Source organism: Vigna unguiculata, chromosome 5 (assembly GCF_037176805.1).
Source record: "Vigna unguiculata cultivar grain cowpea cultivar isolate G323 ecotype 2 chromosome 5, ASM3717680v1, whole genome shotgun sequence".
NCBI classification, from domain to species: Eukaryota; Viridiplantae; Streptophyta; class Magnoliopsida; order Fabales; family Fabaceae; genus Vigna; species Vigna unguiculata.
Genome location: NC_140796.1, coordinates 30,342,201 through 30,362,925, shown reverse-complemented (window position 1 = coordinate 30,362,925; position 20,725 = coordinate 30,342,201). Strand labels below are relative to the sequence as shown.

The 20,725-nt window shown below is 35.3% G+C and overlaps 2 protein-coding genes, 1 long non-coding RNA gene and 1 pseudogene across 8 annotated transcripts; 3 read left to right on the top strand and 1 right to left on the bottom strand.

The window, feature by feature from the left end:
• Window positions 1-751: 751 nt before the first annotated feature.
• Window positions 752-2,724, top strand: LOC146886354 (uncharacterized). The gene is made up of 3 exons (XR_014995017.1): window positions 752-959; window positions 1,067-1,138; window positions 2,499-2,724. It is a non-coding gene; the product is annotated as an uncharacterized LOC146886354 (long non-coding RNA).
• Window positions 2,725-5,727: 3,003 nt separating this feature from the next.
• On the top strand, window positions 5,728-8,515 carry LOC114184367 (elongation factor 2 pseudogene; annotated as a pseudogene).
• Window positions 8,516-8,661: 146 nt separating this feature from the next.
• On the bottom strand, window positions 8,662-14,099 carry LOC114185244 (UDP-Glycosyltransferase superfamily protein). Of its 5 annotated transcripts, none has more exons than XM_085673666.1 (17): window positions 13,949-14,099; window positions 13,732-13,844; window positions 13,000-13,033; window positions 12,830-12,885; window positions 12,596-12,760; window positions 12,090-12,238; window positions 11,892-11,981; window positions 11,722-11,788; window positions 11,589-11,652; window positions 11,394-11,508; window positions 10,916-11,082; window positions 10,728-10,838; window positions 10,590-10,651; window positions 9,870-9,922; window positions 9,698-9,773; window positions 9,415-9,543; window positions 8,662-9,024 (listed from the first exon to the last, which is right to left on the bottom strand). In XM_085673666.1, exons 1-17 carry the CDS (start codon window positions 13,953-13,955, stop codon window positions 9,007-9,009), a joined length of 1,476 nt encoding a protein of 491 aa, XP_085529792.1. In that variant the 5' UTR covers window positions 13,956-14,099; the 3' UTR covers window positions 8,662-9,006. The 5 variants fall into 5 exon arrangements, with proteins under 5 accessions (XP_085529792.1, XP_085529793.1, XP_085529795.1 ...); XM_085673667.1 differs by having other exon boundaries at window positions 11,394-11,493; XM_085673669.1 differs by having other exon boundaries at window positions 12,150-12,238.
• A 9-nt stretch (window positions 14,100-14,108) lies between these two features.
• REV7 (DNA-binding HORMA family protein) lies at window positions 14,109-18,141 on the top strand. Of its 2 annotated transcripts, XM_028072864.2 has the most exons (5): window positions 14,109-14,238; window positions 14,323-14,403; window positions 14,559-14,671; window positions 15,079-15,268; window positions 17,822-18,141. In XM_028072864.2, the coding sequence occupies exons 1-5, from the start codon at window positions 14,208-14,210 to the stop codon at window positions 18,019-18,021; spliced, it is 615 nt and encodes a 204-aa protein (XP_027928665.1). In that variant the 5' UTR covers window positions 14,109-14,207; the 3' UTR covers window positions 18,022-18,141. The 2 variants fall into 2 exon arrangements, with proteins under 2 accessions (XP_027928665.1, XP_027928666.1); XM_028072865.2 differs by lacking the exon at window positions 14,323-14,403 and having other exon boundaries at window positions 14,169-14,238.
• The last annotated feature ends 2,584 nt before the right edge of the window (window positions 18,142-20,725 follow it).

Here is a 20,725-nt window from a genome sequence, read left to right as displayed (position 1 = left end):
TTTTAATATGAATTAATTATTTTTTTATAAAATAATAAAAATTACGGTAAATGAAATATAACATGATCAAATATTCAATATTAAAAGGAGGATATTCTTTTTTCTTCAATATCAAATATTTAGAAAGAAATTATAATTGTATACATTTTAAATTAAAAGACAAAATAAAATTTCATTAGAGACAAAACATGTATTAAATTTGTAAACATTAATGTTACCTAGTTGATAAATATTTAAAGTAAATTTTTTTTAAATGTATGTTTACTTAAATTTTTAAAATTCTAATAAAATCTCTTTTTTTGCACAGTATAAAAATTATAAGACATCACTTGATCAAAATCACATAAGAACAAATATTAAACTAATAATAATTAAAATTTAATATAAATATTTAATCTTTTGAATTTCAATATATGTTGGATGATGGTAAAAAAGATTAATGACAATTATAATAAATTATTATATTATAGTAAATAAAATTTATTTTATAATTATAGTGATAAAATTACATGTATGATAATGAGTTAGTAAATAAAAATAATTATATAAAAAAAAGTTACCTACCCACAATGAATGACAATTGTTCTATTTTAGAATTATGCTAAACCAAAGAGCAAGATATTTAGAGTGAATGTTTCATATTGTTCTAGTTCGAAGTTTGGATGACTTCAAGTCAGAGAGTTGAAGTGTCTAGGCCTTTGAACTACTTTCCTATTTATAGCCATGAGAGTTATTGTAAGGCCCATTTTATTCCTGCCCTAAAAGTTAGTGGGCTGCCCTACAGTATTGGGCCTAAAAGGCTGGCCCATGATATAAAGACCCTTAGCGTTGCCCTAATTCCACATTTCTTGCACTTTCAGAAAAGAACCAGCCGTCACTCCCCATACCCCTCACAAAACGCTCTGCTAGGGTTCCTCCCCAAGTCTCTCGAGCTAGCTCCGAATCAGTTTCTACTCCACGTAAGTACCCCTCTAGCTCACCGGAGTTTCCTTTTTGGCTTTCCCTTGTATTTTCGCAGTTAGGGTTAGTACTAATCTGCCTTATTCCGTGCACATTCTGTTTTCAGCTCCGTAGTGAGTCCTAGAGCTGCTGTGCTCCTTGGTTACGCGTCGAAGGTCCTGTACGAACCTATTTCCAGGTACGGGAAGTTAGAGTTTCAGTCTTTTCGTGTTGTCTTGGCTGTTCTCGAGTGAATCACTGATTGCATGGATAAATCATTCGTTTTGGTGTGATTAACTGCTTTGTATGCTTTGTTGGTTCGATTTACATGGTTGTTGCAGTGAAGAACAGTGGCGAGACCTGTTAATCTCGCCCAAGCGAGTCCATCTCGCCTAGGCGAGATGAAACAGGGAGCTCGCCTAGGATTATTGCACGAAAGGTCGCCCAGGCGACCTGCTCGAACTTTGAGCGAGGGAACACCTCGCCCAGGCGAGAGGGGTCTCGCCTAAGCGAGATCCCGTGATGTTCCCTGAGTGCTCCATCGAACCCTCGCCTAGGCGAAGGGGGGGCTCGCTTGAGCGAGCACGTCTCGCCTGAGCGAAACCCTTCAGCCTGAGCGAGGGGTTGGGCGAGGCTGTACGCTGTTTGGGTGGTTGTTTGTCTTTGGAGGATTGATATTGCCTTGGGTGTGAATTGTATGATGAGAAACATGTATATAAGGGAGTATTATGTATGCTTGACATGAATTACGAATTTGCGTATGACGGGATGGGTATGATCTTAGCATGTGAAATGAATGAGTGGTTTGGAACTAAAGGGAACACGTTATTGATATGAGATGAGGCCCTAGATTCATGGAGTGGTGATGATCCGAGGTATGGATTCGAAATATGATACGTATGAGGAATTAATCTCAAGGGTTGCTATAGAAATGTAAATATGATTTAATGTTCTCTTATTGCTGAGTTATGAATGTTGGTCCGTGTCAGCGTGTAAATTCCTTGGGGTCTCTAGGCGAGACTTTCAGGGTTGCGCTTCAGTGGTCGGGACGTAATTCCATGGCCCCTGTTAGTGGGTGCCCATGGTGGTGCCCCATCTGTATAACTAGGTAAGGATTCAAGGTAAGGACTGCATCCTGACACTCTAAGGGGCCAGTTAGTCTCACTTAGAGCAAACTGACTCCTGTGGTGAGAGTAGCAGGAGGCCCGAAATTCATTAAGGGCTAACCTTGTGGTGAGGGAGATTTAATTCATTGTAACACTTGTAATACATAGCTCGGAGATGAGCAGCTCAGAGTCGAGCAGGGATATCCACCACAAGTGCAAGCATCCGCTGAATCCGACTAAGTTATACGTATCCGGATGAGTCAAGTCGAGTCGTAGTGTATTGAATGAGAGTCATAACATGTTTGGTTGATTATATGGATATGGGATGATGAAAATATATTTGACTGCATGATGAATATGTTGTTGGCTCTAGCTTACCCGTTTGTTTGCATGGTTGTGATGTATGTGGCTGTTCTTTCTTGCGATGATCATCGACTTGGTTGATGGGAGCAGATGGGCGAAGTTCTCGTGGTCAACAAGGGAATGGTGATTCCACCGCTTAGCCGTCTGGACTGGATCTTACACTTCTCTTCTTCATGTCTTCTTTAAGGCTATGGCCCTGTACTCGTTGTCTTTGGATTGAAAACTCTTAGTTAAACGGTTATCCTGCTTTTGTTGGCATTGTGTGTGCCTGGTTTTGTAGGGGTGATGTTATGAACCCTAAGACTGCATTGTTGATTATCTCTGTGTGACGTTTCCTTTAATTTTTTGTATTAAATTAAATGGTGCATTACAGTTATAGATTGAACAACTTATATCTCCTTGAATTTGTTAATATACGAAAGGTATGAAATCCTGAAAAGATAATTTAGGTTATTTTACTTAAAGATATAATCATGTTATCTTTTTCTTTAACATCGAAAATATAAAATCCTTTCCTATAATTGAGGTCGATCAATATATTATATAGTTTGTTATGATAGTACACAACCTCCCGGCCTAAGTTAATTTTAACATAAAGGTTGAATTTAGTATCAGGACGTTTTTTCAAAATTATGATGGTACAAATTATTTAAACATTATGTTTAAACAACGATTTGTATTTTCATATTTTAATTATTTTAAATACGAATATGTCATTAACGATCTGTAAGACAAGTTCTTTTACATTTTTATACCATTAGTTTCTTTTAGTTTCATGCTTAAATATCTCATTTAAGATAATTATCAGGGTAACCAAATAAATATGTTATATTATATAAAGTATCTGATTGGGGGAAGAGATCTGACCTGTTATAATTTAGATTAGGTTTTGGCCCAAACAAAATAAATTAATTCAGATTAATTTGGCTTAGATCAGTTTTGATTGGGGGAAATTATTTGGCTGTTGCTTCTTCCACCCATCAAATTTATCCCTCTACTCCATAAAACAGTTTCCGTAATAAGAGGGGATGATTGTTTTTCGGAAAAAAAAAATTCTGAGCTTTTTATGGTATTCCAGAAAGGACAATGATACTTTAATCCATTTTTTTTGACCCACTTTTAACCCACCACTTCAATCACCATTAGATCATACATTACATCACTAAAAAGAATAAAAAAAGATGATCTAATGGTGATTAAAGCAATGGGTTAAAAGTGGATCAAAAAAAGTGGGTTAAAATATCATTTTCCTTCCAGAAAATAAGTTTCAGTTCCGGATGAAATATGAAAGGGTGCAGGAAGCAATAGTCATATTATTTTTATCACGGGGCTATGATGGATATTTCTTCTTACACTCCCATAATTTAAATATGTAGCCCTCTAAATTTTAAAATTTAAAATTTACTCTTCTGGAATTAAATCAATTAAACCCTGATTATGTAGGCGTTGGAGTGTATTTTTACATTTGTTAAGGTTGTGGTGTGCTCGGTACTGATGGTAGTTTGCATCGAAGATTTTGTTATTGTTTGGTTTAGGATTTTCAATTTTAATATCGGTAAGTTGTTAACCATAAATATTTTAGTATTTTGAAAATGTACAATCTAAAATATATTATCTTATTAAAAAGATATATTTTGAATTATACGATATTAAAACTTTTTGAAAGATCTATTCTAAAATAAACATACATATAAGCAAAAACAAACAATATTTTGACCTACCTTCTTTATTTATTTTTAACTCTTCATTTTAATATTTTTAAATTATCATATCACACCATTAAAAAAAATCAAAATAGATAATTGAAGAAAAAAAGAGTTACAAAAATAAATATTTATTTTCTTAATCTTTTTCTAAAAATAAATAGCATTTATATCCTCTATAATTTTCAAATCGACATATGGATGATACCATTTTTCTTAATTTATTTAAAAATTAAAACATCATATTGTTAAAACTTAAACAGAAGTTATGAAAATTAAAAAAAAAAAAACTCTTTTACAATTATAAATATAATGAAAGAAATGAATTCCATTCAACTAAAATAAAAAACACAAAAGAATAAATGACATTGATCAAAAGTACAAGAAAATAAATACATTTAAAAATTGAAAGAATACATGTTATTTTAAGAGTAGAAGAGTTGTAAGTGTCATTTAATTTAAATTATGTTATCAGTGTTTCATCAAACTCACAACAACGTAATGTTATAGATTTACTCTCATGTGAAAATTTAAACTTCGACAAACAAATCAAACTGATTCCTGAACAAATCCTCCCTAACACAACAATATAATTTATAATAACTTAAACTTTGAAACGACAATTAAATGATAACAAAATCTTTTAACAATTCGACAAACACACTTTTATAAGAATATTTGTTTTATTATAATTAATCCTTCTTCATTTTATAAGCAGCAACTTTTTAAATTTACTCTCCTTTTCATTTTCTCATGAAATGAGTTTTATCGTTTGTCTATTTTTCGCCCAACAAAAAAGATGCAATAATTCATTTTGTACTTGGAGCAAAGCAGACTATACAAATATCTTTGAGTCTCCTCCAGATAGTCCGTAGTCAAAGTCAGAAAATAATTTAGTTTGTTTCACCAATATTTATATAAGTCAGTGTTCTTGCACAAAACTCCAAGAAACTTTCTGAATGGATCACTCTACCATAAGATACTAAGGTTATCCAACTCAATTCTAGTCAAAGATTTGAACAGCAAATTATTGATTAAGACAATGTTTGTATTTACATTATGTGTAGTGAATACACGTTCTGATATGCATGTTTGTATTTAAACGTGCTTTTGGACGGCTTTCAATGGAAAACAAAAACACATATTAAATATATAATTAATTAAACAAACCTTTATGATTGCCATTTTGGTTATAAAGATGATAGGATGATGATTTTTTATGATTAACTTAATTAAACATTTATTGAATATGGTTTTTACGCAATCAGGATCTTCTGTAAATCTCATCTGTTGGTCTTAGACTCAAACTACCACCATCTTCTCGAGCCCTTTTTCCCGCTGTTTCTCTCCCAGTAAAAGGTAACTTCTGCTCTGATATTATCCAAAGTTAATCAATATGATATTTTCAATCATCAAGTGGTTTTGTAACTTTCTATATGGCATTTGTTTTTTAAATTTCTGTTTGATACTAAACATTTTATTTATGCGTTCATTGATCATCATCATTGATCTTTTCACAATCAGCTCGTGTTTGAGAGGATTAAGAACCTGTTAAGATGGTGAGTTAGCATTATTTTCCCTTTTTCTTTTTCTCTGAAGGGATGATTTGAACTACTAAACTGGATAATCATGTACAGGTGAAGTTCACAGTTGATCAACTTCGGCGGATTATGGACCGCAATCACAACATTAGGAACATGTCTGTTATTGCTCACGTAGATCATGGTACGTTGTTCTAGTTTTTTGCGTTGATGTTAAGTCCCTCTCCCTAGCTTTTAATGGTTGACATTGTTGAGCAAAGTTTTCGTTGATTAGCCTCTGTATCTTCTTTGTCACGGGGTTTAAAACAGAAAAGATTTTCACATTCTCCTTAAACACTGCATTAATTAGGTTCTGGAATGCAGGAAAATCCACACTGACTGATTCTCTTGTGGCTGCTGCTGGAATCATAGCACAAGAGGTTGCAGGAGATGTGAGGATGACAGATACCCGTCAAGATGAAGCTGAGAGAGGTATCACTATCAAGTCAACTAGTATCTCTCTTTACTATGAAATGGCAGAGGGTGATTTGAAGAAGTTCAAGGGAGAGCGTGAAGGGAATGAGTTCCTTATGAATCTCATTGAATCACCGGGGCATGTGGACTTCTCATCTGAGGTAACGGCTGCGCTTCGCATCACCGATGGAGCACTTGTGGTGGTGGATTGTGTTGAGGGTGTATGCGTACAGACAGAAACTGTGCTAAGACAAGCTCTTGGAGAAAGGGTTAAGCCTGTTTTGGCAGTTAACAAGATGGATAGATGCTTCCTCGAGCTCAACCTTGATCCAGAGGAGGCATACCTTACATTTCAGAGGGTTGTTGAGAGTGAAAATGTGATCATGGCAACATATGAAGATGCTCTACTTGGTGATATTCAAGTATACCCGGAGAAGGGAACGGTTGCTTTCTCTGCTGGTTTGCATGGATGGGGTTTTACCCTCACCAACTTCGCCAAGATGTATGCTTCAAAGTTTGGAATTGACGAGGCAAAGATGATGAGTAGGCTTTGGGGTTCGAATTTCTTTGATTCTGCCACCAAAAAGTGGACCAACAAACACACCGAGACTGCTACCTGTAAGCGTGGCTTTGTTATGTTATGTTATGAACCGATCAAACATATTATTGAGCTTTGCATGAGCGACAAGAGGGATGAGCTGTGGCCTAAGTTGCAAAAGCTTGGGGTAAACATGAAGTCAGAGGAAAATGATTTGACAGGAAAGACTTCGATGAAACGTGTTATGCAGTTGGCTACCGGCAAGTAGTGCCCTTCTGGAGATGATGATATATCACCTTCCCTCTCCTGCCCGTGCTCAGCAGTATCACGTTCAGAATTTGTACAATGGTCCCCTGGATGATCCTTATGCTTCTGCTATCTGATAGGGGTAGGTTTTATGCTTTTGGACGAGTTTTCTCTGGCAGGGTTTCAACTGGTTTGAAAGTCAGAATCATGGGACCAAACTATGTCCCAGGAGATAAAAAGGACTTGTATGTTAAAAGTGTTCAGCGAACTGTAATTTGGATGGGAAAGAAACAGGAAACTGTTGAGGATGTGCCTTGTGGCAACAAGTAGCTATGGTGGGTTTGGATCAATTCATAACCAAAAATGCTACATTGACCAATGAGAAGGAAGTTGATGCACACCCCATTCGAGCTATGAAGTTTTCTGTGTCACCCGTGGTGCTGTTACAAGCAGGGTTCCGTCAGATCTTCCTAAGCTACAAGAAGGTCTAAAACGTTTAGCTAAGTCAGATCCTATGGTGGTGTGCACAATGTCAGAGACAGGAGAGCATATAATAGTTGCTGCTGGTGAGGTTCATCTAGAAATCTGCTTGAAGGACTTACAGGTCGATTTTATGAATGGAGCGGAGGTTTCAATATCTGATCCTATTGTCTCTTTTCGCGAGACTGTGTTTGAGGGATCTTGCCGTACAGTGATGAGCAAGTCACCAAACAAACACAACCGCCTATACATGGAAGCAAGGCCTATGGAAGATGGACTAGCAAAGGCTATCGATGATGAAAAGATAGGACCAGGGGTTGACCCAAAAAATAGGTCTAAAATATTGTCAGAAGAGTTTGGTCGGGACAAGGATCTGGCCAGGAAAATATGGTGTTTTGGCCCTGAGGGTAAAGGACCCAACATGGTGGTAGATACTTGCAAGGGCGTACAGTACCTCAGTGAAATCAAAGACTCAGTTGTTGCTGGGTTTGAGTTAGCATCAAAAGGAGGTCCAATGGCTGATGAGAACAAGCGAGGGGTCTGCTTCGAGATTTGTGATGTGGTTCTTCATGCTGATGCTATTCACAGAGGAGGCGGCCAGATCATTCCAACAGCTAGAAGGGTCTTCTATGCAGCCACACTGACAGCAAAACCAAGACTTCTGGTGGAAATACAGACACCTGAACAGGTCCTTGGCGCAGTGTTCTTAATCAAAAAAGAGGGCATGTGTTTGAGGAAATCCAGAGGCCAGGCACCCCACTTTACAATGTCAAGGCATATTTGCCTGTTATTGAGTCATTTAAATTCAACGAATCACTAAGGGCTCAAACAGGGGGGTAGGCTTTCCCCCAGTTAGTATTTGACCATTGGGATATGGTGTCATCAGATCCACTACAACCTGGCACTCCTGCTGCTTTGCTCGTGTTGCAGAGATAAGAAGGAAGAAAGGCTTGAAGGAACAAATCACACCTCTCTCCGAGTTCGAGGACAGGCTTTGATGTGTCAATAAGTTCTCTTAGATAGAAATATACAGTAATTTCTTTTCCCTTTTCCCTTTTCCTAGGTTTTGTTCATATTTCTCAATCTTAATGTTACATGATATTAATTGTAGTTTTTCAATTTTAATGTTGCATGTTACACTGCAAATGGTCATTCTTTCTCTCTTTCTTTGTTATCATAACTTCATATTTTATGTTTCAATTTCGCATCTTAGCTTCCCCCTTTGTAAATTAGATTTTGGAATAGCTGTCCTAAGCTTATATAACTAGCATGCTACGAAGATTGAACTCAAGTTCACAAAAAATCTAATCCAGAAGCTCTAGTATAATAACCTCACTTTTTCATGGCAACATACGATGTTCAAAGGAAATGAAATCCTAAATCATGATGCCAATTTTTACATAGAACACCTATTTGAAACTTCATAGACAGAAAGTCAACAGACATATGTTGGAAACCCTGCTGCATAGCTATTCTGTACAAGGTGATTCCGACTTGGGCATTGCCAAAAAACTCCACGAAATCTGCATGCAACAGGTAGATGCAAATCGCACTACGCAACTCTCCTTGTATTAGGCCAGCAGCTTATCCATTTTGCTGTTAGAGAAGTTAAAGATGTCTTCTAAGAATCAACCGTGTCAAAATCTTGACAAAACCTGCAAATTCATACGCACATATTTTAAAAGTTCTCAAGAGTAAGACCAATTGATAAACCGCATGTATCAAGACAAGTAGAAAAATATTGTTTGTATCTTTCCCCAAATTGATTACAGATGGTGGTATACATGGTGGTATGCATGGGATCTAGGTCTAAAAATTCGGAGATAATCTGCTATTTGAAAAAGTTAACTAAACAATTACAGATTTCAAATCCCTAAAATAATGAAACAAATATCTACAGGTAGATGTGCATAGAAAACGGAGTCTGAAGATTCTGTCTATTCCAATAAAACCGTAATTGATCACTAAGACCCAAATAGTAAACTACAACGAGAATGGATGACTTGATAATGACAATGTGCCGTAGCCTAGTAGAATGAACTTGCCTCAGTTATCAGTGGTTTTGCATGTTCTTCCCATTCAGTAGTCCACCTAGCTGAAGAACCAGTTTCCAATGCACCATATTTGAGGACCTTCAATGGATCACAGTCATCAGGAAATCCCTTGAAGAGAAGCTGTGTAGATTCAGGACACCAAATTAGTACGATCAAGACTAGACATTTAGATTGTATACATTATAAGACAAAAGTTTTTAACCGACAACAATCTAAACTGTGTAATCCACATTCAGATAAGAAAGTTGAAGCTTGTAATCATTAACAGACATACCAGAAGTTCATCAGCTAGCTCTGATGAAGAAGAGAAGAGAAGGCCATTTTTGTCAACTCTAACCAGTTCTTTAATGCTTCAAGAAGGTAACAGCTTTGACTCAAATGAAAAGAACAATTTTTTTGGACTTCAGAAGAAGTCACAGACAATTTTCAAGGAAGTATTAGCTTACCAAGAGTACGAAACCGCACAAACTGGCAGTCCACAGCCAAACATATCCACAACCTGGTACAGTTAAAAAAAAAAAAATCTAAAAATAAACAAAATATTTAATAAGATTCAATAGTTGTTTTTATAAACCTTACAAAATGCGACATACTCGACGTAAAACTGACATCCTCTTAAAAAGCCTATGGTTTAGGTATGAAAATATCCAATTTCCAATACAGAGTTCTAGACATTAAATTAAGAGGAAGAGCTAGTATTTAATATCACACATAAAGAAACATTAGAGATTCAAAGAAGGATCCATATTGAACCTATCTCGTGGTACATAATTAACTGAAAATGGCAAACTCAAAAACCTCAAGAAATATAGGCAGTTATAGCCCACTCAGTCAAAATGAATTAAATTAGCCAGAACATGTATAGAAGAACTAACACATAACATCATCTTTTTATATGACACAGAACTAATATTAGACTGGAGAGATGGATATATATATTCAATGAAGCACATAATTTAATACGAATGCTGATGTAATTCAAGAATTTCAATAATTTTATAGGAAAACCCATTTAATCAACATAACATTGATCAAAGTTTTCATGCCCTAGATGCTTATGAGTGCAATGTCTTAAATGATTCAAAACAGCAGATTATTACAGGGAGGATTTCAGTATAACCATGAAAAGACATTTGCTTTGTACACCGACATATAATAACGGATACCTTCATTGGAAGGTCTAATCCTGATGATGAAGTATGAAGACAAACACCTAGATCAGCTGATCCTGAAATGACCAAAAAATGTTAAATGAAGAATTTCACCACTGTACACGATCACTTCTAAAACAAGGAACACAATACCTAGTAGTAATGGATAATCATCAGCTGAAAGCCACATAGTACGAAATGCCACACGTTTAAGTTTTAATCTCTTTATTTTTGCTTCATACTTTTCTTTTTCCGGACCTTTGCCTTTATCAACGAAGATCCCACATCAGAAAATTCCATATGATTTCCAGTACTTCAGAATGAAAAAACAATATTTATACCAGTTATGATGAATAGCAATCTGGGATATGAACATTGTTTTCCATCAGATATTTCTTTCCACACGACCTCCTCATCTACTGAATCATCTTCACCCAATATGGCAGCAACGCGTCTATCATACATTACAGCAGCTTCCAAGAGAATACCAAAATCTTCATCAGGTGTCCTGAAAGTTGCACAAGTCTAAGAAATAAAGCACTCAAGTTTGGCTAGTACAAGTCAAGATTATCCTAGTCAATGGAGGTTTTCCATGGCTTTATATTTTTTATATTTTGCTTCATTTTTCTCACTGAAGGTCCCCATCTAACAAACTTTATAAGATGCAGGAAAAAAGAAAGTGCTATTTTAAACGGATAAAATGTTGTCTTGTACCCAGGTTTTCACTAAAGAAAAAACAAAAACTGCTGAGAATCAGAACATGAATACAAGCTGTGTTCATGTTAGAAAAGGAGGCAAATCATACTATGATAAACTTACCAGCTCGTACTGCTTACAACAAGTGCTGGTCGATTAGGCTTCAAATATATGCTTAATCCAACCTCATTTGTAAACAGGCTCTCGTTTTGGCAACGGCTAGCTATCAAGGAAGTTCCTGTAAGAAGCAAGCATATAAACAAAAAATGTGCTAACGACTAAGATTGATATATGTCTAGATTATAAAAGCAATCTTACCATTACTAACACAATCTCTGACACCGAGAGGCTGAAATAGGTCCTCATTTAATCTGCAAAATAACTGTAGATTGTCTATATTATATATGAAAATCTCTAAGGATGCTTGATAAATAATAATAACCAGAGTTACCTTATGCCTCTCCTCCAACGAAGCTGCATGAAAGATGTCCGGAGGCTGATCATACAAAACTGTAGCACTATAAAATTAAGAATTAAGATATATACATCAGATTTCTCCGCAGATTACAGCAGCAGTTTTATGTTAAACAATATATTTCAACTTTGAGTCGACTCTCTTACTTTATTCCCCAGTTTTGAGCCAATTCATGCTGCATTGCTTTTGTTACACAAAGAGAAGCATCTGCCATTTTTCCATAATGCTTTTCAAACCTAATTGGAGCCAAGAAAAAAATCACATTAGCATCAACCTTGAAAAAGCAAAGCCATATCACCAATAAAAATTTCTCACGTAAAATTAAGAAGACGCTACAGTAGTACCATTTATATAAGGAGACAAAATGACTATTTCTTCCCAATGACAGTGCAAGTAGAGTATACCCAAAATTATGCCAATCTATAACAAAAGATGATTTTCTCAACCAGCTAGCCCATTTTACGGCCACAAGGGTTGGAACTGAAGGAGGATTCTGCACAAACAAAGGAGTGAGATAAGTGATGCAAAAAGATACAAGATCAAACTTGCTTCCATTTCTGGTCATTTTGCTTTGTTTATCAATGAATCATTACACATTTAATAAAATATCCTTCAAAGTGTTGAGTCCCAACATCATATATGAAAGAAGCGTAGTGAAGTTTGGCACATCAGAATTTCTCTAGTAGTCCAAACTGACCTATAAGGATGCTTCTAAAACAAAGGCTAAGATCCAAGACAACAATCAACTTTTAAGGTATAAGTTTTCCAATATTATGTCTAACTTAGTAAGAACAAGGAGTATTGAATCTGTCAAGGAAGCCAAAATATGAAGAAAACTTAAAAGGCTAACCTGGACAATAAAAACATCAGGAGATGGTATTTTTACACAAAGGAACCAGAGAAGCATGAGAAATTGAACTATCGGCTTCAACAAAAGCATTATGGGCTGAAGTATCTTTGGTAAGCGTTGACTGGCTGTAAACCACTGCTTCTGAAAATTTGATAAAGTTCCACTCTAGATCAAATTAAGTAAAATACGAGGATAACTTTCCCAGAAAAGATTAGATCTAGGCAACATTGATACCATTATGTGAAAATGAATAGATGGGTTGGCAAGAAGTGCAGTATGGGGCTCTGAACCTGTTACAAAGTTATTAAACAATAAAATGTACTCATTATGCTCAAGAAATTTAGCATATAATTAAATCAATCTCTAATGATTCATTATAAAAAGCTTGAAATTAGAAACGATACCTCCATATGCAACTATGTCAACCTCCAGGGAAGCCTGCAATGCCATATAGAAAAGGCAGTGAATCAACTAACAACTAAAATAAATAAGTGTTTGAAAAGTTTAAACATTTTAAGTAACTTATGAATCATGACTAAATAGTGTGAATATATACCTAATCCTCATTCCTATATATGAAAGAAAGGTCATTTAACAATATCGGTACTACATGACTAAACCAATGAGCTTTCAGATAACAAATAACGACTTAACCACTATGGTTAAATGAATCCCCAAGAGTAAAGATTACACCATCCTTAACCAAACATTAAGTTACAGAGAAAAAAGTGAAATTATGAGCATCATCTGGGTCTCAGAACATCTAATAGCAGAAGCTACCAGGTAAGGAGCTCTCAATTGATTACACAAAACTTAAAACACATGATATGAAAAAGTCTGCACTGAATTTAAGAATCATGTTGCAGAAACCGTCAGAATTTTGGTACCTATGATCCAACTCCCTAAACATTATAAATCAACACCATTCTTTTCTCCAATCCAAACTTGAAATCAGAAGAATTATTCAAAAGGCACTACTAACATGATCCAGGTTCTGGCAAACTTACAACTAACTAAAAATACTTCCATGAATTCGGCAGCAGAATAAAAAAAAAAAAACTGAAAAAAATAGATAATCAAATCAAATTAAACTAAATTAAATTACTACAGGAAATTGGATAAATGAAAAAAAAAACCTGATTGGCGAGTGAAAGAGCGTGATACTGCATTCGAGGGCTCCGTCCAATGTCGCCCAAAACCACCACGCATGCTCTCCCTCTTCCTCCTCCCTTCTTTTCGTTGCTTTTCCCTTTTGGAACCCAATATCAAAATCCATTGAAATGATTAAGCCAAAATCCAAATCCAAAGGCTATCTCTCTCGCAAAATGTGGTGAGAGCAAATCAAAATCTCACCTGCCATTTCCAGTGTCAATGGAAAATCAAAATTTCGTCGTTGGGGGTAGTGACTCAGTCAAGAAGAATTTTAGAGTGTAGATGAAGGAAGACGAATATTCGGTTCATAAAACCGATCCACTAAGCGTTGGTAAGATCCGAATCAAAGTCGGGTCGAATTAATGGTAAATTTGTAATTTTCAATAACTTTCATGGTCTAATAGGAAAAGGGTTAGTTTGTTTCCTTCAGTTGGAGTGTGTTGGGGAACTGAATTTGAAGATGGAACGAAGGCAGAATCAAACTCCAGAAGGTTTGAAATTAACCAATAAAAGTTTTAATTTTGCATCAATTTAAATAGGTCTGGGGTTACCATTGTTCTGTGGGAAATTTGCAGGCCAAATAGCTAGGGTTTTGGTTGAATTTTTAGAAGTGGCTATTACCGCTGTTGTTTTTCTCAAAGGGGTTTATCCTTCTGGTTAGTTGGTTATTCATACGCTCTTTCCCTTTGGTTTGTGGCAAGAAGAAAAAAAAATATTGATTGTAAAATTCATTCTGAATTTTTGTTGTAGTTATTGGCAACTAAATTAATTGGAATTACTTTTCATTATTTGAGTTTTGGGTGTGCAAAAGGTGCTTTCCAACGGAGAAGGTATAGGAATGTGGTGATTCAAAGGGCTCGCCATCCTCAGCTTAGATATTACATACATGCTACTGTTACTGGGCTTCTACCCTTTGTACAAAAGGTTGGTCTTGTTTGGTAATTTCAATTGTTTTCTTGTTTTATGCACTCAACCTTATATTCTATAAGTAGTTGTTTGCTGGCATTGGATTTCAATGATCAAATATTGGTTGCTAGCTGTGTCATGTCAACGTATAACCATGTAATATGTGATGATGTTGTGTTGTGTGTACTAGTCACAACATACTCCTTTGTAGTTATTGTTTTCAACAGGTATCATTAAATAATTACTAGTGATTTCTCCGAGACATACGTGTGTTGTAGACTAATTCTTTTTCGGAAGATTTAAATAAGTTAATGCTTCACTTGAGGTCTACTGTCCCATACAAACACGCGCTATCCTGTTACATCCAAGCTTGCTTGTAACTGCTTTGTTTCGGCATGCTGATTGCCTTACCTTACATTTAATAGGGAATGGTGGAGAGAGTAGCTGTTATTTTCTTCAATGCTGACAACATTCCATTGGAGAAATTTGTATTCAAGCTTGCAATGAACCAAGCTTATGGTTCAGAGGTGGAAGAGGTTGATCTTGAGATCTCTCTCAGGTCATTTCTGATAAAACTGTCAAACTCAGACTCTCTTTCTAAAGTGCTGCCTCCCGGTAAATGCGAGTGTAATTATGTTTGCTGCAAAGAGTTCTGCGACCCTTTTGACTTCTCCTTGATTTCCCTTTGGCTTAATGCCACATTTGGTCTCTCTACTATGATATGAATAACATGATTTTGTCTACCAGTAACTTCTGTAACTATCAAATCCCTTAAAACCTAATTAAGAAATGCAGGTTCTTCATCAGTCTAACTCTAATCCAATTAATAACGAGGAAGATGTTTGGCTATGGTGTTTGAAGGATGCTCTCAAGTGAGGTTAGGAAACCACAAGGTGAACTCTAGCCTAGTTTGATTCACAAAAGGAGAGGTGTCTGGAGTAATCTTAAAAAAGTTTCTTTACTATATTCATGAATGACTTTTACACGGTCCTAAGCTCTCTATTTATAGGAGATAAAGAGAGTTAGGTGGTCTAGAAAAATGGAGGGGAAAAGGATATAGAATGTGGTAATTGGAGCCAAAAAGAGAGCACGAGGAAGTGTGACTTTCCAACTAAGCAAGTCACATGAGCATGCATCAAGGCGCTCCAAGGTGGAGTTTGGTGTCCAAGCTTACGCAAGAAGGATCTATATCCTTTGATGGAGCGCTCCACAAGGCCTACAAAGGTAGGGCCAACTCCTTTTTGGTCCAAAACATTTCCAAGGCCCAATTCATGGCCTAAAGAAAACCCTATTCTATTGGGCCCATAATAGAAAATCCAAAATTAAATCCTAATCTAGTATTTACAAATAAAGAGTCCTAGCTTAGGTCTTCACATCCTCCTTGGCCATGTGAACTTCATCTTGGGCCTTGCATGCTCAAAGGAGGTCCATTTTTCTTGTATCCTCCTAGCCGTGGCTTTAGTGGTTGGTCCCTTAGCTAGAGGTCTCTCATCATGTTATGAGGTTTTTCAGTTTCTTGTATCATCATGAACTTGAAGATATCCATTCTTCCATATTTTGACTCTTTGACCTTGTCATAGGTCCTTTGAATTGCCATGATTCCCTTCCAGGTTCTTCTTTCAGTTCTTCATGTATGGATTCTGAAGATAAAGATAGTCCTCTATCATATTCTCTTCAACTTATCATAATGGAAACCATAAACATGCTTTACATCAACCACAAACAGCCAAACAATGAAAAGCAGGCAAAACAGGGCATGTGGCGCTCAGTGTTAATGCTCAACGCCATTTGCCTAGTAAATACTGGTGCTCAACACCATCATGCCACCAATTAGTGCCTTGGAACCAAAATGCTCCCAATTAGTGCCTTGGAACCAAAATGCTCCCAGACATGCAGTGGTAACTAATGCTCAACACCACCTAGCAAACACTCAACACCAATAAGCTTGCAAAATGTGGCGCTCAGCGATAGAACCTGTCACTCAACGCCATATCAAATATCAGCAAATGCAATTTATGGTTTTTGGGCAATCTAGACCTTTTTCATAACTCAAGTTGGTATTCCTCTTTTAGGTATTTGTCTAAAAAAAATTTTAAATCATAGGAGTTGGTACCAATTTGATTAATGACTCAGGTTCTACATTTCCCCAATTACCACAAAATTAGACAACCAAACATACATAATTTATTAAGAAATTCATACACTAAAATCATCTATACTACAATAATCATCGCCAATCTCAATCAACAATACATATGCAAAATATCAATCTTTATCAAACTCACACACACAAACCATAACTAGCTTCTCTTACCTAACCAAGCAATTCACAAGACCACCCAAACAACTCTATGAACTGCAAACCACACAGGATGCTCTATCTACACATAAAAACATCAAAAGAATGATCAAGGCCCATTGTTATGATCATTGATTAGTAGAGACTCATACTGATGATTAAAAAAACACATGCAAGTGGACGAAAACTCACTTGCAACAGAAAACAAAAATAAACCAAAAAAAGGGTTAAAACTCAACTTACACTGACGGAGAAATTGATTGGTTCAAATTGAAGAGCTCGCTGCAAGGATCGCTTCTACGGTCTCAGATCTTCAATTAAGTGAACAGAGAACTAGAACTCCTAGATAGAAGTCAGAGAACTTTAAAAAAGTAGTTTCTAGAGAGATGGTATTTTAAAATAATGAAACTCGTTCATAACAAAACTATTTATACTAAAACCTTTTAATATTAAAGTAATCGAGTCTTACTATTTTTAAACCGCTATCACTTCTAAAATGCCAATTTTTAGTTGCAAGAGATTATTGATAGCCAAAATTGGACATTAATGATAAAACAGGGATCAGAAATGCAATTCAGCCTTTTATTTTTTCACTTAATAATGATGTGCTCTTTTTCTTGTAAAATAAAGAATTCCTGTATGAACAAGTTCCACGTGTGTGTGCATATTCACCAAATCATCTCCTCATTGTGCAATATCTTATCATCAATTTTAGATATTCACATACTAGAGATTGCTAGTTTTGAATCAAGTGGGTGTGGTTTGTGATTTCTTTGATACATTTGTAAAGCTAATGCTGAAAATTTTCTTTGGTGTGTGTAAACTGAAACAAATAGGTTTAAACTTTTTCTTTCGTTTCCTCTAAACAGATTGCAGGTGGGAGATTACTGCTTATTTTCGATCCCTACCGGAGACTGGTACAAGCAAAGAAGCAGAGTTGTGGATCCCAACTGACACAAAACAGTGGCAGCAGCCTCCACTTATAACCCCTATCAAATCAATGAGTAGTGAACCTCTGTGTTTGCAATTGTACTTGGAGCATCCAAGTTTATCAGAATCATTGCTTTGAGAATATAAACATTTGTGGTAAGAAAGTAGGAACAAATTTTCATAGAAAAGTTTGAACTCTCATTATCTCTGTTTCTTTTAAAGAAAATTCATTATATAATCATCACACTTTTGCTGAAAATTGCTTCCAGTGTTATGCAATGACCAATTAATGGTTGTGTTGCAGCTTGAAGGGTTGGTTTCATGTAGTATAATTTAAGCCTAAATCCACTTTTTATCCCCATAATTTAGCGTTTGTGTAATTTTGGTCTGTATAAAATTTTAATTGATAATTTGGTTGTTCAATTTTTCCAAATTAAGCAATTTAGATCTATCATTGACATATTATGAAATCTTTTTAGCAGAAAATGTTAACATATCTGTCATGATAAATATTGAAGTTTTTGTTAAATTATGTATTGAGGTTTGGTGTTAAATGTGTCGAGGTTTGTTGTTAAAGTTTACTATTAATATCTTGAGTGAATATTACTTGACATTATTCTAACTTACAGATGATATATATATTAAGAGTAAATCAAATTTACTCCATGTAAAATCTTACTGGAACAAAAGAGTACATTTACGAAACTACGAGGAATAAAAATGAATTTAAAGTTATAATTTAACTAGTCCCAAGTTCATTTCTAAAGTTATAATTTATAACATTTGAATGCTATGTATTTTCGGTTTGAAAGCGTGGTTGTTGCTCAGAATGTAGATAAATTTTTGCAGCTAAAAGGCGTGTGATTGATCGCGTTTTTCCTTTAAAAGTGATCTTATAGAACAATTTTCAAAAACTAGTTTTTGGGGATTCATGTTAGAGTACGAGGAAGAATATGAGCAGTAGAAACTAAAAGTTAAATCCTCCGCTCTCAATCTCTTTCAGTTTCGTTTTCTTTTCCATTTTTGTAAAATTGAAATCTGATTCATGTTTCGTTTGGTGCAACGAGAACGAGAAGAATGGATTCATCAACCTCGTCGTCCACTATCTTAGGTGAATCAATCTTCAAATGGAACATGTTTTGTATTCATGCTTGTTTGTTGCTAATCTCAGTGGATCTTACTTTTGCATGTGTTGTAATGGCAAACCAGAACATGAACAGCTAAAATGGCCGTGCCTTAAGACACTTTGGCGTCAACTCCTGACACCAACAAATAATCGTGTTTTGTCGTTTGCTTTCGTTGATTTGATGTTGTAAATTGAGTTCAATATTATTAAGTGAAAAAAATGGGTGTAAATTAGATGGTGTTTGATGGAAAAGAAAAAGTTGCGATAGTCACTTAAGCACAAGACAGAATTTGGACAACACTAAAACGACATAGAAAAAAGATATGGGAACCGTAATTCCCTTTATTAAAAACATCATTTTTGTATATTAAATATTAAAAAAACAAAGATAAACGCATCAATGATGACAATGCAAAGTGATCATCACAATCATTTTATTAATAACAAGACCGAACGACATATACCTATACAAAATTATAAAAAAAAAAGTACTTATATGAAATAACTTTAAAAATTAACTTATACACAAGTTAGCTTTAATTTAAGAAGTCTTCTATTATTTTTTTCTTATTTTCCTTTCCAAAAAGTACATAGGGAGAAGTTCTTCCGAACAATATTAGAGATGTTAGTTTTTCTATTTTCAAATTGAGAAAGAGATACTTCTTAAAAACAGTGATAACAAAATTATTTTTATCAAAGAAGTCTTCCTTGTTGTTTATTTTTAAAAGCAGAACAGTTTACTAAGAAACACACATACCCTATATCTTCCTAAGCAGTTTTAATGATGCATTATATTAATTGGATACATTTAGTGCAATTTATTTTCTTGGGTGCTGGGTCTACTGGAAAAAAGTTGGAGCCTAAATGCATAACATAAAAAAACATGGCAAGAAAAAAAAAATATTCATAGTACATTTTCTTGTAATCATGTGAACCCTTCGTATTATTTGATTCTCTGAATACAGAATGTGGCCCATGATTCAGTTATTGAGGCCATTTTGGCAAGAGCATGGAACCTTTAAAACAGTTCCCTAAACAAAACAAGAGTTTCAAGTTGCACCTTTATGCTATGATTTAAAATGAATGGATACTACTGTTTAGGCACATTGTGAAGGTCCTTTTTGATCCAACACAAAAGGAGCATTATCTCTTTACACAATGCAATGGTTATTTTTCGTGGCTAGTGGATGCAAACAATGTATTCAAACTTAGGAATATTAAAAGAACTATTTAGAAGCACCAGTGGTCTGGATTGAACTCTTCCCAAATGGAAAATTGCTTACTTTTTATAGTGTGATTTATGGAAGGTGGGGAAGATAGAGAGAATTATATATAGTAATGTATTATATTGATGGACAATGTGAAAGCATCATTATTAAACTTGTCTGTGTTTATTTATTGGTCCAATTGGTGTGGGCTGAAAAATGCTGGAGAGCTTTCTCACTTTGGACTTCATTGTCACATCTTTTCCTCCAATTGGTGTTAGCTACCTCAGCTACTTTTTCTTGCTTGTTGGCTGACATTATTGCACCATTTTCTCTCACTTTTTAGGGTTTTTTCTTGGTCTGTTGACTTCCTCAACCATAACCATCTTTTGATCATAGTAGTCTTCTTTACTTCTCACACCAATTGATTTCAAGTGGGTGGATCCATGACCTTCACCAACCCTAGTCTTTACCATAATAAAAAGATTGGTATAAACTCGAGCTCTTTCACA